The 17,494-nt window shown below is 37.2% G+C and overlaps 1 protein-coding gene across 12 annotated transcripts in view; it reads left to right on the forward strand.

The window, feature by feature from the left end:
* NTRK2 (neurotrophic receptor tyrosine kinase 2) overlaps nucleotides 1-17,494 on the forward strand; it is a 427,840-nt gene that overhangs the window by 90,631 nt on the left and 319,715 nt on the right. For all 12 annotated transcript variants that reach the window (XM_007498888.3, XM_056805953.1, XM_007498890.3 and 9 more), the window contains exon 9: nucleotides 1,939-2,244. In XM_007498888.3, the coding sequence (XP_007498950.1) occupies nucleotides 1,939-2,244 (306 nt within the window). The remainder of the gene's footprint in view (nucleotides 1-1,938; nucleotides 2,245-17,494) is intronic.

The raw sequence follows: 17,494 nt of genomic DNA on the forward strand, positions 1-17,494 counted from the left end.
TATGTGTTTAAAATTTCAATGTACTTAGTTAATACTAGTGATTAGAGTTTTTGCCTGATTGTAAAATTGACCTTTTTTTTAAAAATCAACCTTTATCATCATCCATGTGCCTACCATTGCCATGGATATTAAGCAGGAGTTTTTAGCCTTTGGGGGGTGGTATTCTAAGACCCTTTGGAAATCTGGTGAAGCCTATAGATCTCAGAATAATGTTTACAAATAAATAAAACACATAGAGTTTTAAAGGAAATTAATTGTATTGAAAAAAGATGTAAATGTTTTTCCCTACATGTTTATGGACCTCCTGAAATCTGTCCATAGGCCAAAAGATTCTAGGTTAAGAACCCCTGGCTTAGGATTTAGGTAGAGTAAGAAGAGCATGAGAACTAGTAGACACTACCTTCCAGTACCCCTATTCAGAGAACGTCTAGTCCATATACCAAACTTTGGACTTCCTATTATGACTTCTTTTTGACTTTTGATGTGTGTGGCTATATATTTATGTATTTATGTGTATAAATATGTATGTATGTAGGTGGATATATGTACATACATATGCACAGATATCTGTGTGTATGTATATACAGATATAGTAGGAGCAGACAGAATGATGAGTGGAAAGACCACTGGACCAGAAGTCAAAGGGTCTGAATGCCAGTCCTGGGCTCTACCACTAATGTGTAACCCTTGATGAGCCACTGAAGCCTTTACGGGTTTTACTTTTAAATCTGGGCAAGAAATTTGGATTTGTGAAAGTCATTTGAGAATGCTTTTTTTTTTTATTTTTAAAGCACAGAAAATTAGTTTATACCTAGACTTGAAATAACCTATAATCATTTTGCCAGGATCTAGAAATGAATATAGACATTTAGAAAATAAGATTATTGTCATTTTACCTCTAGGATTCCAACACAAATCCACAACTTATGCAAATGGCATGCTGGCTTTAAATGATCATGTGTTTTGCTAGTATGAAATATCAAGTTATTATACTTCATAAATCAGAGTAAGCATTAGCAACAACTTTTTCCCATATGTAATTATTTGCATAGTCCTATCTTCTCAAAACCTCATGAGAGATGGAACCATGTTTTGTTTATCTTTGTATATCCATGGTGCCCAGAATAATGCCTTGTGCATAGTAGAGGCTCAGCAAACATTTGTTAACTAAGTGATTGAATGATTGAATGCCATTGTGCTTTCTAGTGTTCTGTTCAATTCTGTAAACATTTATTTAGCACCTACTGTGTGCAGACACTTAGCTTGGCTCTGAAGATACAAAGGCAAAAAAGAAACAACCTATGAGGTTGAGGATCTTATAGTCTACTGTGCATAATCCATAATGCCATGCTGTTTCTGTCACTCCTTTTAGAGAAAAAGAAAGAGAGAGTGTGTGTGTGTTTGTGTGTGTTTCAGTATGTGTATATATATATGCATATATATAATATAAACAGTTCTTTTAGAATTTATGCAGAATTTCCAGTAATATCTTTTCTACTTCTGTTCATGGCGATACTTCAAAGAAATAATTTCTTTCAGAATTTTGGTGCTTGCTATCTTGACTCAATCCAGGTAACACTGAGGGGAGTATAAGTCATAAATTAAAAGAAATGTCAGCCAATCCTCTCCCAGGTTCTAAATTCCCTTTGTGATCTATCAAGGCTTAGTTAGTCCATTGAGAGGGAGATGGGAGAAGACTGATGGAGACAATGTATGGGTTTGCAGTGGAGGAGAAAGGATTCTTTCCATGACTTCTTTGAGGAAACCCAATTCAAATTTGATGGTGATGCAATAAAAATTTGGTGGCTTTCAAAGTTGCTGGTAAACTGCATACTCTACTCTAAAAATTAATTAAATAATCCCCCCAGCATGAGCACAAAAGGGGGAGGATATTTCCAGGGTTTTCTGGTGCTATTAACTCTCTCTTTTTCAATTTAGTTGCACCAACTATCACATTTCTCGAATCTCCAACCTCAGACCACCACTGGTGCATTCCATTCACTGTGAAAGGAAACCCCAAACCAACGCTGCAGTGGTTCTATCAAGGGGCTATTCTGAATGAGTCTAAGTACATCTGTACTAAAATACATGTTACCAATCACACCGAATACCATGGCTGCCTTCAGCTGGATAATCCTACTCACATGAACAATGGTGTCTACACCTTAATGGCCAAGAATGAGTATGGCAAAGATGATAAGTGGGTCCAGGCTCACTTCATGGGTCGTCCTGGAATTGATGACGGTGAGTACATGACACCTCTGTGATTGTCAGGTTCCTAATAGTAGGTGCATTCTTTTGTTGCAAGAGTAAAAGGATCATTGGATTGCTGTAAGTAATTTGTGAGTTTTTTGCAGCTGTAGGTGAAACATCATAAAATATGTCAATTAAATGAACCTTCTTTGAGTGAATTAGAAAATAGATAGGGTACATTATCTAGCATCTTTGTACTCTGGGGGAGCAAATTCATTCATAAAAATGGTTGAGCAGATACTTAGCCTGAAGTGATTTCATTAGCCAATAAGGAACTGACTTGGCTAGTCTACTTGAGGGGGTTTTGCAGTGTTAATCATTACACCATCATCTGTAGGACATGAAATTGAGTAAGTAGCTTTTGAAGGAGTCATGTATAGACTACATCATGGAGAACCTGGCACACTTTTGGGGTATAATCTATGTCCAGCATTGCCTCTGTTCCTTCTGCTTCATTTAGTGGCATAGAATGATGGACTTATGTCTATCATGTGAAGAATTGAGGCATTTGTAAAATGAAACATAAGAATGTGGGAAAGAAAAGTCAAGCATATGGATCTAACAGTTATCTGAGAAGTATCCAGTTAGGCAAAGTGAGGCAGAAATGAATGAGAAAACTGGATGATATGAGACAGAAGCTAATGGAACAGTAGTTGCAAACAGTGGCATTTGTACAGGAGTGCTTTTGCTGTAAGTAAATATAAATTTGAAAATATAGGTTTATAAAACAGATAAATCAGAAGTTGGTCATTATTATTTATAAGAGAACTTTTTGCATTACTAAAAGTTATAACATGATTATCCTTTAAATCTTAAGCTTTCTTTCCTCACAAATTCATTTGTTCAACAAAACCATGATGGACCTGCTACCTGCAAGACACTGTTCTAGGTTCTGTGGTGAATACAAAGATAAATACAATGAGAGCATCATCCCCAGGGAATTTACAGTTCAATAGAACAAATAAGACCTAAACACATATAACTATAATACAGAGAAGAATATGTTGAGACATAAGAGAAATACAGAAAGCTAGTATAAATCAGAGAAGAGAGGTTCCTTCTAACTGAAGCTATTAGAAAAGCTATTTTGGTAGAAGGGTCTTTTGAACTAGAACTTGATTGATGAAAAGGATTTGGACAGGTAGAAATGGTCGAGGAGGAATGGCATTTGAAGTAGAATGAAGATATGAAAAATGTGGAGCCATATTCCAGGAGTGGAAAGTAGTCCAAATTAAATGGAACAAAGTGGATGTGGATGGGTACATAGTGCAATACAAGATGACAAAGGTAGTTTGGAGTCAGATCATGGAGGTTCTTGAATGTCAGTTGTTCAGTTCAATAAAAATTGCCACTGTTAGTGTACAGAACACTTAGTTTCAAGAAGGGATAGAAACAAAGTTTAGAGAGGACATGGTTTCCTTTCTTCATGAACCTTACAGCTAGAACTTTATTCCTTAAGCAATGGGTTGCCATGGAAAATTTATGAGAGAGAGTGGTGTTATGAACAGAATCATACTTTTCGGAGTTCAGTCTGGAAGTAATATGTAGGTTGGATTGGAGCTCAAAGAATAGAGGATAAAGAAAGAACTATTCATATATCATTCATATGAGAAGTAGTAGGACCCTGGCCTAGGGTATGATAGTGAGAATCTGGATGAGGCGACAGATGCAAAAGAAACTATTGAGTTGGAATTGATAGGACTTCGTGACATAAAGGATGTTTGTTGGGAGGTGGTCAGAGGGAAGAGTCAAAGGTGTTTCTGACGTTTTAAGCTTGAGTCCTTTGAAGGGTGTTGGTGCCATTAATATGAAATATGATTTCATTAATATGAAAATCAGTAAGCTGAACCATTTTTTGAGGGTAGATGAATTTGGTTTTTTACATGTTAGATTTGAGATGTCATTGAAATTCAGATATCTAACTAGAAAATGGAATTGTGAGTTGAGCTCAGGAGAGAGGCTGGAGTTGTAGATATGAGTTCTACTGGATATCACAATTGAAACTAAACTAAAGTTATAGATATGATTCCAAGAACAAGAATATAGGCAAGTAATAGACTAAGGGGAAAAAAAGTCCTTCCTAAATTAAAGGGCTGGGAAAACGAAGGGGAACTAGCAATGGAGAATGGGAAGAGAGTAGTCAGAGAGGCAGGAAAAGAAATATGAGTATCCACAGTCATGGAGTTAGTGAATGACAAAGCATTTATTAAACACTCACCAGATATAGAGCATTATGCTGATCACTGGGCATTCAAATGGATAAGCAAAGACAGATTTCAAGAAGCTCGCATTCTAAGGGGGAGATGATACAGGAAGTTTTAGTTAAATGGAAAGGTACCATAGTAGTGCCTCATCTTATGCCATTTCCAGTGAAAACCAGCTCTATTTCTGATGCTGAACTATTTGACAATGGCAAGACCATTGGTGGCAAACACCTTTGGTGGGGCTGTAGCTACTGCAAGAAGTTACCATCTTGCATCTTGACAGTGGGTTTTGTAGGAGAAGAGATTTTCACAAAGGCAGGACTATTTAGCCTGTCAGATAGTGTAGAGAAGCCAAGGAGGATAAGAACTGGATGAAACCTACTGGGTTGGGTGAGTTTTGAGAGGCTTGTTTCAATAGAGTGAGGAGGAGGTAAAAGCCAGGTTACAAGGGATTATGAGAGTCAAGTATAGATTCTATAACTAGAACGGTGGTAAGGGGAAGGAGAGAGGATAATAGTGAGTGGGTAATAGGACTTCAGGAAGATCTTGAGAAAAGGTTCTATAATCCCCACCATCCACTTAGAGGAGACAGCATATTTCTGAATAGAGAAGAAAGAACCAAAGGATGGGGTAAAATCAAAGGTGTAAACAGAGGTGGGATAATTGATGGAATAAGATTCTAGTGGAGTTCTAAAGGTATGGGAGGTTTAAGGATTTGGAATAATAATCCTCCTCCTCTTCCTCCTCATAATTAGCATTTTTATAACTTCTTAAAGTTTACAAAGTTTTTTACATATACTATCTCATTTGACAACATTATATATGTGTATGTGTATATACATATATATATATATATGTCACAAGCATAGTAGAATGCCTTAGTAGTCATTTAAAATACCCTGATTTATAGCAATTCTCTTTATGCATAACTTTGTTTATCCATCCATTCATTTATTTTTTTGCATAGCTCCTCAGCCACACAAATCAAGGTACATCTGTATTTATTTCTCAGATAACACAGGCAGTTGTCTTTTCCATTAAATCTTCCTCTCAAGTGAGTTTGGATGGATAACTGCTTTAACAATAGTAAATCTCCTGCTAAGTATTTTTTTTCTTCTGTTTGGAGGAACATATTTATAACTGAATCCCAGAGTTTTTATTTATAGCCACTTCCTGTTTAAAGATATTGGGAGTGAGACTTATGTGAAACTTATGGTATTGGAGTTTTAAAAAAAGCACCAATGAGTTTTCTGTATGATTTTCCAAGGTGTGAGCCAATGATTAAGATAAAGATGAGACAACCTTCTTCAGAATATATTGCCTGTACAAGGCATGTTGAACAATTAAATAAAGATTTCATAAATATTACTTATTAAAGTTTCTTTACAACATTGATCATATTAGTACTCCTATATTTATACCCTTGTTTCTTCACCCTGTTTGCCTCAGTTTCCTCATCTATAAAATGAGCTAGAGAAGGAAATGGCTAACTTCTCCTTTATTTTTTTCCAAGAAAACCAAAGATGGAGTCTTAAAGAGTCAGACATGTCTGAAACAACTGAATAATGATTATGACAATATTTGTATCCCAATTTTATTGTTAATTTAGTTAATCCCAATCCAGCCAATAACTGAATTTGCTTTTTCTTCTCAAAAATAAGTTTTTCAGGCTTCTCTTTAAAAAAGTATTTCATTTCCAATTGTATGATAGACTCTTCCTCTTCCCTTCCTTCCTCCCTCCCTCCCTCCCTTCCTTCCTTCCTTCCTTCCTTCCTTCCTTCCTTCCTTCCTTCCTTCCTTCCTTCCTTCCTTCCTTCCTTCCTTCCTTCCTTCCTTCCTTCCTTCCTTCCTTCCTTCCTTCCTTCCTTCCTCCCTCCCTCCCTCCCTCCCTCCCTCCCTCCCTCCCTCCCTCCCTCCCTCCCTTCCTTCCTTCCTTCCTTCCTTCCTTCCTTCCTTCCTTCCTTCCTTCCTTCCTTCCTTCCTTCCTTCCTTCCTTCCTTCCTTCCTTCCTTCCTCCCTCCCTCCCTCCCTCCCTCCCTCCCTCCCTCCCTTCCCTTCCTTCCTTCCTTCCTTCCTTCCTTCCTTCCTTCCTTCCTTCCTTCCTTCCTTCCTTCCTTCCTTCCTTCCTTCCTTCCTTCCTTCCTTCCTTTCTTCCTTCCTTCCTTCCTTCTTTCCTTCCTTCCTTCTTTCCTTCCTGAAATATTTTCTGCTGTTTTAAAATTGAAAACAAAGATTTGCCTTTACATTTAATTCAGTGGTTCTTATAAACTGAAGTCCTAATCTAAATTCCACATCCAGGATGAGGAAACATTTCACCTAAGACCACACCTAGCATCCAAGTTTATGTTTCATTCTATATATAGCAGATAGAATTATATACCAACTCTTGGATTCACTAGGGTGGGAGTATTCACATTAAGCTGGAAATTTCAGGTCTCCCTCCTGATACTCACTTTTGCTCATGTACCAGAGAGAAACAAAGAAAAATATTTTTTAAAAAAACTAGCACCAAATGAAAAGGATTTCTTGTATTAGTCAACAATAATTGTTTATTACATACAAGAAAGGCCAGGAATTGAAAGAAAGGCAGAGTTCCTGCTCTCGTGAAGCTTGTGATCTAGTGATATAGGGGCAAATTTATTCTGTATAATCTTGTATAAGCCTAAAGTATAAGATCACCAGAAAAGATAACCAATGTCCTAACTTAGATTTATAGAGATAGAATTCTAACTATCGGCCTGTTGTCCCATGGGTATCATTCATAAAACAAAAGCAGAATTCCTTGGTTCAGGGTCAGTAAGAAAACAGCTTAGCATTTGGGTTTTTTTTTTGTTGGGTTTTTGTTGCTTTTCCTAGCAACAATTCTTACTTTTTTTGGTTGTCATGTATCCCTTTGACAGCCTTGTGACCCTAGACTTCTCAGAATAATATGTATAAATTCATATAATAAAACACATAGTATTACCAACGTAACAAATTATATTCAAAATATAAAAATGAAATTCATGGGAGCAGCTAGGTGGTCCAGTGGTTTGAGAGCGAAGTCTAGAGATGGGAGGTCCTGGGTTCAAATGTGGCCTCAGACATTTCCTAGATGTGTGACCCTGGGCAAAACTCACTTAACTCAATTTACCTAGCCCTTACTGCTTTTCTGTTTTAGAACTTATACAGAGTATCAATTCTCAGATGGAAGCTAAAGGTTTAAAAACAAAAAACAAAATCCAAATTCATGGATCCCAGGTTAAAAACCATTTTAGAGCTTTTTAATGCCAAACCCTTAGTGTTTGGGGTTATATGACATGCCTTAACCACAATCCTTATTCTGAAGGACTTAATTCTGTCATTTTGGAGCTCTTCTGAAAGAACTTAAAATTCTGGGGCATTAGCAGGACCCCAGAGATCAAGGCACTTTCTTCCTTGTCTGGTCTTTGTTGCAAGTCTGGGCTATCAACCAGTAATGAGAAGGAAAAGCTTTTTCTTTGCTCCTGAATTGAACATAGCAGGTTCTAAGTTTAGATACTGAACTCTGCTCTTGCGGGTTTTATGTTCTGTTTATAACAGAACACAACTTTCTGTCTCAGGTAGCTGGAGAGAGCTATTGGCTCTCTCTTGGCATTCTGGGATTTTGAAAGACAAGCTAAAATGTTTCATTTGAGTAGCCTGCAGTGCACATCAATCACCTCCTTTGAGTGTGTGCCATGATAAGGATTGAAGCTAAAAAACTGCAGGGAATAGCCAAATGGAAACAAGTGGAAAGTATCAGAAATGGGCCAAGAATTATTCATTACTTCTAATCCTGATGATAAAATGTGACACTGAAGTATGTAGAGTAAGAAGCAAATGTTGAAGAAGTTACATGCTTTTCTTTCTTTTTTTTTTTTTAACTCATACCGTCTATCTTAAAATCAATACTATATATTGGTTCCAATGCAGGGGAGCAGTAAGGGCTAGGCAATGAAGACTGAGTGACTTGTCCAGGGTCACACAGTTAGGAAGTGTCTGAGGCCACATTTGAACCCAGGACCTCCCATCTCTAGACTTCGCTCTCAAACCACTGGGCTACCCAGATGCCCCCAAGTTTCATGTTTTTCAAGATGTGTGGTGAGGTGGTAGAAAGAGCACTGGAGATCAATATAGTTTTGAATGCCAGCTCTACCACTTTCTACCCATATGACTTTGAACAAGTCATTTTAACTAATATGAGTCCCAGTTTTCTCATCAATCAAATGGGGATGATGATATCTACCCAATCAATCTAACAAGATTATAGCAAAGAAAACACTCTACAAACTTAAGATGACATATAAATATGGGCTACTATTATTCAGACTTCTCAGCAGTAGGGATGAGGTGGGGTGTCAATTTATGTTTCAAGTTTAGAACTGTAATATCAATCAAACAAATATGTATTTTAAAAATTCAGTACTAACTCCCCTTCAAATATTTGCCTAGTTAAGAAGTTTTCAGCTAGTATTTTCCACACTAATCAATGTCCTGACCAACTTGTATCTGGTACACATAAAATCTATACCTTAAAAGAGTGTAGATTTAGTGCTGTGGGTCCTGTTTTCAAATTCTGGTATTTTTTGTTTGTTTTATTTTTAGGAGAGCTAGATCTTTTTTTATGGTTCTTAGTTCTGTAAACTGGTTATTGTAATGTCCTTGTGAGCAATGACACTTCAGTGGTGAGAAGAAGAGGTTATGTAAAGTAAACCTGGTTCCTGTTTAACATCGCCTGGAGTAGGGCATTGTGAGAGATTTCTCTCCAGTTTTTTTGAGGACATCAAAGCATTCGGGCTGTTGATAGGTGAGGAGGAGCAACAATGATCCGTTAAGCAGTAGAAGAGGAGGTCCTTGGTTCTCTGAAGATAATATCAGTAGTTTTGATCACTCTAAATCTAATTCTCAGAAACAAAAGACAAAGAGGAGAGATGAGATGAACATGCTCTTGCTTGGGGCACAGTTGATGCTATAAAAACAGTAGTTAAAAATTCTTTGAAGTCTGGGACCTGTAGATATTATCACTGCCAAGCATTCCTACTTTCTATTTTCTTTTAATTTTTACTGATTGCTTTTATTTTTTACATCACTTCTGATCCCCAATATACCTCTCTTTCCCTTCCAGAGTTCTTCTTTTCCTTATAACAAAGAATTTTTAAAAGGAGGGGGAAGTTCAGTAAATAAACATATCAACTATGTCTGGTTTAACTATGTAACAGTCCACACTCATACTTTTCAATTAATTTTTTCAATTAACAAGCATTTATTTTCTTTCCTGTCCACCTTCACTTCCTACCCCAAAGAAAACCCTTGTAACAAATATTCATAATAAAGCAAAACAAATTCCCACATTCCCTATATCCAAGAATGTATGCTTCGCTTAGCATATTGAGCTCATCATCTCTCTGCCAGGAGGTGAGTAGCATTCTTCATCATCTCCTTTCTCAGTTTACCTCTCATAGGATCATAAGCCTCAGAGATCGAAGGGACCTTAGAAGCTATCTAGTCCAACCCCATTACTTTACAGATGAAAGCTGAGGCCAAGAGAGGTTAAGTGATTTACCCTGGATCACATAGCTAGTAAGTGTCTGAGTTAAGATTTGAACTCAGGACTTCCTGACTATTTCACAATAATCATTTGATGATATGTAAGTCACCTGTCCAACACTAGATAGGTTACCATCCAAGCATTGCTTTTCTGACAATGTCCTTAGTCCACTTTATTCAATATACTATTATATTGGTCCTCAAAAGATTATCATTATTGCTCAGTTGTGCCTGGCTCTTCATGTCCCTTTGTGGGGTTTTCTTGGTACTCTTAAAAGGTAGTATAATACAATTTGGAGTCAAGGACTTAAACTTAAATCCCATCTCTGTTTCTTACTACTTTTGTGACCTTGGGCATGTCATTTAGTCTTTTAGAAGTCAAGTTTCCTCATCTATAAAATGGGAAAGTTGGATTAAATGACCTTCCATTTCTAAATCTCTCCCCTGCTGATAATAAATTAGATTAATCCCATTTAATTAGCACTTTTTCTGAACAGAACATTGTACTGCATGAAGTAAAGGGTTAGAGTACAAAGAGAACAGAAGACTATTCTTCCCTTCAAAACATTTACAGTTTTATGAGAAAAGGAGAATGGCAAGGAGCGGAATGATTCTAAATCTAAAAAAAGTTGCAGAAATAAATGAGAATGAACATAAAACTTTGGCTTAAATGACATCCATCTTAGTCTAGAATACTCCCTAAGCAGTCTTTCCTATTGTGGAAGTTTATTGGAACAAAAGAGCACCTTTATTTTGGGCATCTTATTTTGCCATTAATGAGGATTAAGGGACTCTTTTCTATTTTTTTGACTTGTGCTACTATATAAGTATCCAAAAATAATATCAGAGAAGGCAAACATTTCTTTGGGGGGATTTCTCAGCCCAGGTCCCTAGAGAGTCCCAAAAGAATGTTACCTGCTAGTGGGTTCACTAGACTAGAGATCAAATAAAGTGAGTAGCTGATCTGAAAGGGATTGACTGCTGATAATGATCCCCTACCTGCCATCTCACTCCAGGGTGCAGATTTAGTTTATATGCATTTTTAGGCCATCTTAGAGTATGTAGCCAATCAACAACATACTGTGGCAGGTAAAATGAACCTTAAGTAATCAATGCATTGTTGGGTTCCCATATTTGGAAAGGAGATTACTGGAATTTACAGCATTTCCAGATCTGATGGTCACGCAGATATTGAAAAAAAAAAAGGAAACAATTTCAGGTCATAGACATGGATTATTTGAGGTGGGCTATGGGGAGGATCATTGTTAAATGGAGGTTCTAAGTTACATACAACTTTTCTGGCATGGTGTTGCTCTCCCTTCACTGTAGCCATTTGATGATTTGCCCAGCATGGTTTACCTGCTCATTGTCTTGCTCTTTTCTCCCTGAGAGGATGAGAATGTAGAAGCTTGACTTTGCCCCATAGTCATTGATAAAGAAAGGGGAAAAGAAGCATATTCATTGGAGAAGAAGGTGCTAGAGTGGGTCCACTGAGAGTTCCACTCCTGCCTAAGCAGATAATGTCCACAATCACAGTTCCGGCCACATAGAAAGACTAGAGGTGATGGTGCATTGGTGCATGCCACAGTTGGCGTAGCTGGCTCCTTTTTTAACCCCAAGGAGACTATCTATCTGTACAATAGGTATTGTTTAAAAAGCAAAGCTCTTGGCTTGGAATTACTATATACCCACAAGCCAGAGACACTTACTCTGTGCATTTGGGAATAGAAGTATTTAAATTTTTTCCTTTGATATCCCTGAGAAAATGCTATATCGGAAATGAAAGCAACATTTTACAGACAAGGTCCATTGGCTTCATAAAGCTCCTGTGTCTGTTGACTATTTCTCTGTCTTTGACTTGATTCATTACTGGGGCTTTTTAAATGCCACGCAAAACAACATCACTGCCCCAGAGCTGTTCCTTGAGTGTTAAATATACCTGGGGATATTAAGGGAAAGGGGGAGCGGGAGGAAGAGAGAGGGTGGGAGACTAAAATGAAGCAGAAAGTGATAAGGAGAGGGGGGGACAGAAGGGAAGAGATGGGGGAGACAGAACAGGGGGAGAGGAAAGTGGGAGAGAGACTGAGACAGAAAGAGAGAGAGAGACAGAGAGACAGAGAGGGAGAGAAATGTAAGTAAGAATTTGTATACATGCACTGGGTAAAAGGTGCTTCAAACAGGTGGAAGCAACAATGTATTTGTTGAATTCCTTAAACTGAATTCTTCAGTTTGTGGATCCAAAGTAGTAGATGACAAGTAGAAAATACAGCTGCAGGTACAAAAGAGCATGGGTTATTTGAGGTCTCTTCTAAGGCTGTGATGTATCTTATTTAGCTTACAGGCAAAAAAATACTTGTGCAAGGTGAAATTGATCCAAGGGGAACTACAATTGGAATTTAATCCTACATATGTTAAAAGCACTTTGGTGAACATGAAACTTTGCATGACCACTGCCTGGAGAATATAAGTCAGTGAGCATGTTCATAGCCTTTTAAAATAGAAATTAATGAAATAGTGAGCATCAGATTCAGACTCTGGGAGATTGTCCAGAGATATGTGTCAGCCTTCTCTGTTCAAATGGTACTGGCTGTGATATTTCTTGAAGGTTAAAAGCTTCCATAACAATGAACAGGAAGATGATTTTTCAGTTAACTGGAAGTACCTAAGTGATCGAAGACTTCAGGACTTAACCCATTCTAAATAGGATTCCCATACTAATTGAGGCACTAAACTTTTAAGACTTTTTTTACTGGCATAAATATCTATTCCATTTATTTATATAAGAATCAAAGGACTCAGGTTCAAATCCCATGAGACTTGTTACCTGTGTAACCTTGGACAAGTCACTCAATTTCACTGGCATTCAGTTTCTTCATCTGTAATATGAAGGGATTGGACTAAATTATCTCTGAGGTTCCTTGAAGCTCCAAATCTATGACCTTATGATCCTTTGAGTGGTTCTTTGAACATATATGAAAATAAATGGGAAGTAACATGACTTTTACCCACCAGGATATATATCTACACATAGATATATATGTATATATGGGGGGGGAAGCAATCTGCAAATGTCAGGAAACATTCTGCTCTCTACTTTCCCTTCTCTATCTCCAAAATGTAGAGTGCAAGCTTCTTGAGGGAAGGGATTGACTTTCAGCTAATTTTTGTATCTGTAGAGTTTAGCACAGTGCCTCAGACCCTATAGGTACTTGAGTGCTTCTTGAATTGGATTAGATTTGCTGACTTTTTATTAAGGTAACAATATGGTCTTTTGGATAGACTAGGGACAGGTGGATGATGCAATGGATAATGCTAAGCCTGAAGTCAGGAAGACTCATCCTTGGGAGTTCAAATCTGACCTCAGACACTTACTAGCTGTGTGACTCTTGACAAGTCACTTTGAACCCTGTTTACCTCAGTTTCTCATCTATAAAATGAGCTGAAGAAAGAAATGACAAACAACTCCAGTGTCTTTGCCAAGAAAGTCCCAAATGGGGTCAGGAAGAGTTGGGCATGACTGAAAAATTGGCCAAAGAACTTGGATAGAGCAGTGCAACATTTATATTTGATCCTGAAGAGCAAAATCAGTTCCCATAGTTTTAGGAAGCAAAGTTTATTTATTTAACAAACTTTTATAAGGAAGCTAATTGATCCAATAACATGTGTAGAGTTCTTTGCACACCTTAAAGTACTATACGAAGTTCATTATCATTCCTGTCCACAGAGTATTTCCATTCAGTTCAGTTATAATTTATGATGAGTTTGTTTTTTTCCAAGGCTAGAGAGCCAGCCTTGGAATCAGAAGACCATTATTCAAGTAAGAGGACTTTGATATCTGCTGGCTCTCTGACCTTGGACAGGTCACTGACCTTGTCTCTGTCCTGAGCAATTCTTTAAGCTAGAGGAAACTTCCTTATTAGCAGTTCACTACATAAAAGAAATAACAGATTGGATCCTGTACAAGGGACTGAGCTAAGTCCTAAAGGCTATTCTGAGAGTAAGAGGTAGTAGTGAATAGACTTGGAATCAGGAAGACCCAAGTTCAGATTCCATCCCAGACACTTATTAGCTATATTACCCTAGGCAGTTCTCTTAAGTTCTCTGTGCCTTAGGTTCCTCATCTGTAAATTGAGGGTTTGGATTCATTCATATCTAAGGGTCCTTCTATCTCTAAACCGATGATCTTATGAAATACCAAAGTTAGAGTAAACACTCTTGCCCTCACAGAGCTTATAGTTGAGTAAATATATCATATTGAAATAAACGAATCTAATATATAATTTAACGTGCTATAACCTCAAAGTTTTGTAGAAGAAAATGGGATGGGATGTCTGAAAGGGATGGTCCTTTTTGACTTCCCTAAGTGTTAAATTTTCCCTAAATATGAGGATTGTGGAAATGTCAAGCTCACCTAACGTCTCTTTCAGGCTTTTTGCCAGCTCTTATTTCATGTCACCAGGGCAAGATGTGTGTCACAAGAGAATCAGCCAGTTCAGTCTGCATCTCTGCTTTAAATACCTGAGTATGTCCTAAAGAATGTGGTTAGGACTTAGATTTATAATAATTATGATAATTAAGATTTATACTTAAATAGCTTTTTGTGTCCCAGGAGCACTAATGTTAATTAATTATGCTTCAGAAAGCTCTTGTGAAGTTGGCAAAGAGAATGCTATTATTTTATCTGTCTTTTGGAAGAGTTATTTGATGTAGGAAAAGTTAATTGACTCTCCCAGTGCTATGAAGCAAGCGAGACATAGAACTATGCATGAAACCCAGGCAGCCTGAATCCCAGCCCTGATGTTTAATTGTCTACTAAGAGAAGCTTCTACTGAGAAAGGGAGGTGGGGAGCAGAGGGAAAGTGGCAGTCAGCCTCCAAGTCAGGAAGCATTAGGTTCAAGTTCTGACTTGGGTGCCTGATACCTTTCTTATACTGAGCAAAGTTGTTTTGTTTTTTAACCCTTGCTTTCTGTCTTAATATCAATTTGAAGACAAAAGAGCAGCAAAAACTAGACAATCAGGAATAAGTGACTTCTCAGGATCACCTAGCAACGAAGTGTCTGAGATCAAATTTGAGCCCACATCCTGTCCTCCTCACTCCAGGCCTGGCACTATATATACTGTGCTGCCTAGCTGTTCCCAAGTCCTTAATTCATCATTGTTTTGGACGACTTTCTTAGATTCAGTTCTGGAGCTGGTGCTGATTTAGGTTGTCTGAGAGAGACACACAGAGACAGAGAGACACAAACGGAGAGGAAATCCGGTAGGGCAGAGAGAAAGACAAAAAGCTACTTCACAGGATCATGGATTTGGAAATGGGAAAGTTCCTTAGAGGCCATATAGCTCAACTCTCCAGTTTTACAAAGATCCAAAGCTTAGATTTATATCCTAAGGAACATTTTTCATAGGACAATCAAGGGATAGTTGAAAAGAACACTTCACTATTGATTTACAGTCCTGCTGTTTTAACATTGATTTTTGAAAAAAATTTAATTCTACTAAACAAAATCTGAATCAGAAATGAAAGAACTTTTTTAGTGCATATGCAGTAAACTATCAGCATAAAGGGGGAAACAGATGTTTCTTTTGGTTATCTATTGTTTGGCTATCTTTTGGGGGCTATTATTTATACCTTGGCAGTAGAATGGAAAACACATCCCTATGTCATGCCATCTCAATTCCAAAAATATTATTGTTTTTCATCCTACAAGTATGTTTTTCTTTTAAATCTAAGAGTTTTCCAGGCATAAAGTTTAATCATAAGATTCAGAAGAAATTGAAAGACCTTGGCTAGGGTAATAAAAAAAAAAGCTAAAGTAAATAGTTCCATGGATCTCTTAAAAATTCCCTATATCAATTATTTAGTTTGGAGTTAAGAAAACAGTTGGCTTTGGCTTTGCCTCATTCCCAGCACCCTAAGTTTGCTGTATTCCTTATACACATTGGTGCTTAATAAATGTTTTATTCATATTATTCAAATCAAATGTAGGAATTTTGAGTTTTGGGGTGCCTCAGTTTTAGAGATAGTGATTAAAACTGGGCCTGTGTTTTCATGAATGTTGGAAACTCCCACTGAGAAAGGTTCTCCACCAATGAAAGTCACATCTTCTCTACAAGTTATATAGTATTAGAGAAATAAAGAGGTTGTGTTTTGCCTGAGGTCAAGAGCTAATATGTGCCATAATTATGTCAGTAACCTAAACATCAGAGGTCTCTTAGAGGTGGTCAATAATATAATTAAGGGTACCAGTGAATGTTATTTCTTCTTTCACCTGGAAGTTTTCAGGATAGCTTCACGTCCCAGAATTCCACCTTCCTCTTCCACTCCCTTACCAATGCTAAATGTTAGTTCTTCCATCAGAGGATCAGGAATGAAATATGAAGCCAGTCATACAGCAGCCTGAACTGAATTATTCTTTTCAGAAAATAGAATTTGATTGTCAAGAAAAGATACTTTTTATATTATTCCCTAATCACACTTTGGCAACAAGAATTGCTTAATGACAGAGTAACTTCTGCTCTAAGGCAGCTAGATAGAACAGTGGAAAGAGTACCAAGCCTAGAGTTGGGGAAGTTAATCAAATCTGGCTTCAGATACCTGTATCTGAAGTAAATCATTTAACTCTGTTTACCTCAGTTTCTCATCTGCAAAATGAGCTAGAGAAGGAAATGGCAAATCATTCCAATATCTTTGCCAATAAAAAACCCCCAAATTGGTCACATACAGTTGGATGTGATTGAAAAACAACTAAGCAACAACAAAAGTTTCTATACTAATGCAATATGTGGGCACCAAAATCAACATGGCCCTATTACCTGTTTCTTGGATTTGGGGATAATTTTTAGTGTCCCCACAGCCCTAAATTTCCATATTTTCTTCTAGAGGTCTATGGTTCAGATCTTCCTCTTTACTAACAGAATGACCTCAGTCAAGTCACTTAATCTCTGGATGTCAGTTTTGTCATCTGTTAAAATAGGAGGTTTGGACAAGATGAACTCTGATATCTCTTGCAGCTTGAAGTCTATTAGTCTATTACGGATTAATCACATCCTACTGTGTGTTAACTTCAGTTTCCAGACACTGAACTTTCACACTTGAGCTGTGTAGTGAACCCATTTTTTGGAGCAACTTATTTTATTCAGATGAGAATGACAGAAGTTGATTCTTGTCTTAATTCTTTCCTTTCTTCTCTAAAGTCTTCTCTTCCATCATCCCAATACACATTTAGGCATTCCCAGTGCTTCTTTCTTACTATTTAGGGGGCTCCTACAAATATTTGTGGGTTTCCTTGAAAATTTTAGCAAATAATTTGTTTTTCTAGTCCTTGGATATGTTGCTAACCCGAATATGAAATTGAGTAATACAGTAAATTATTAAATTTACTTTATATATATATATACTATATATATATATATGTGGTACACTTAAGTGTACCTTAATTTAAGGGTCAATCAGTTTGAATCAAGTAAATGGGAAAAGTTGGTGATAGTT

Source organism: Monodelphis domestica, chromosome 7 (genome assembly GCF_027887165.1).
Source record: "Monodelphis domestica isolate mMonDom1 chromosome 7, mMonDom1.pri, whole genome shotgun sequence".
Classification (NCBI taxonomy): Eukaryota; Metazoa; Chordata; class Mammalia; order Didelphimorphia; family Didelphidae; genus Monodelphis; species Monodelphis domestica.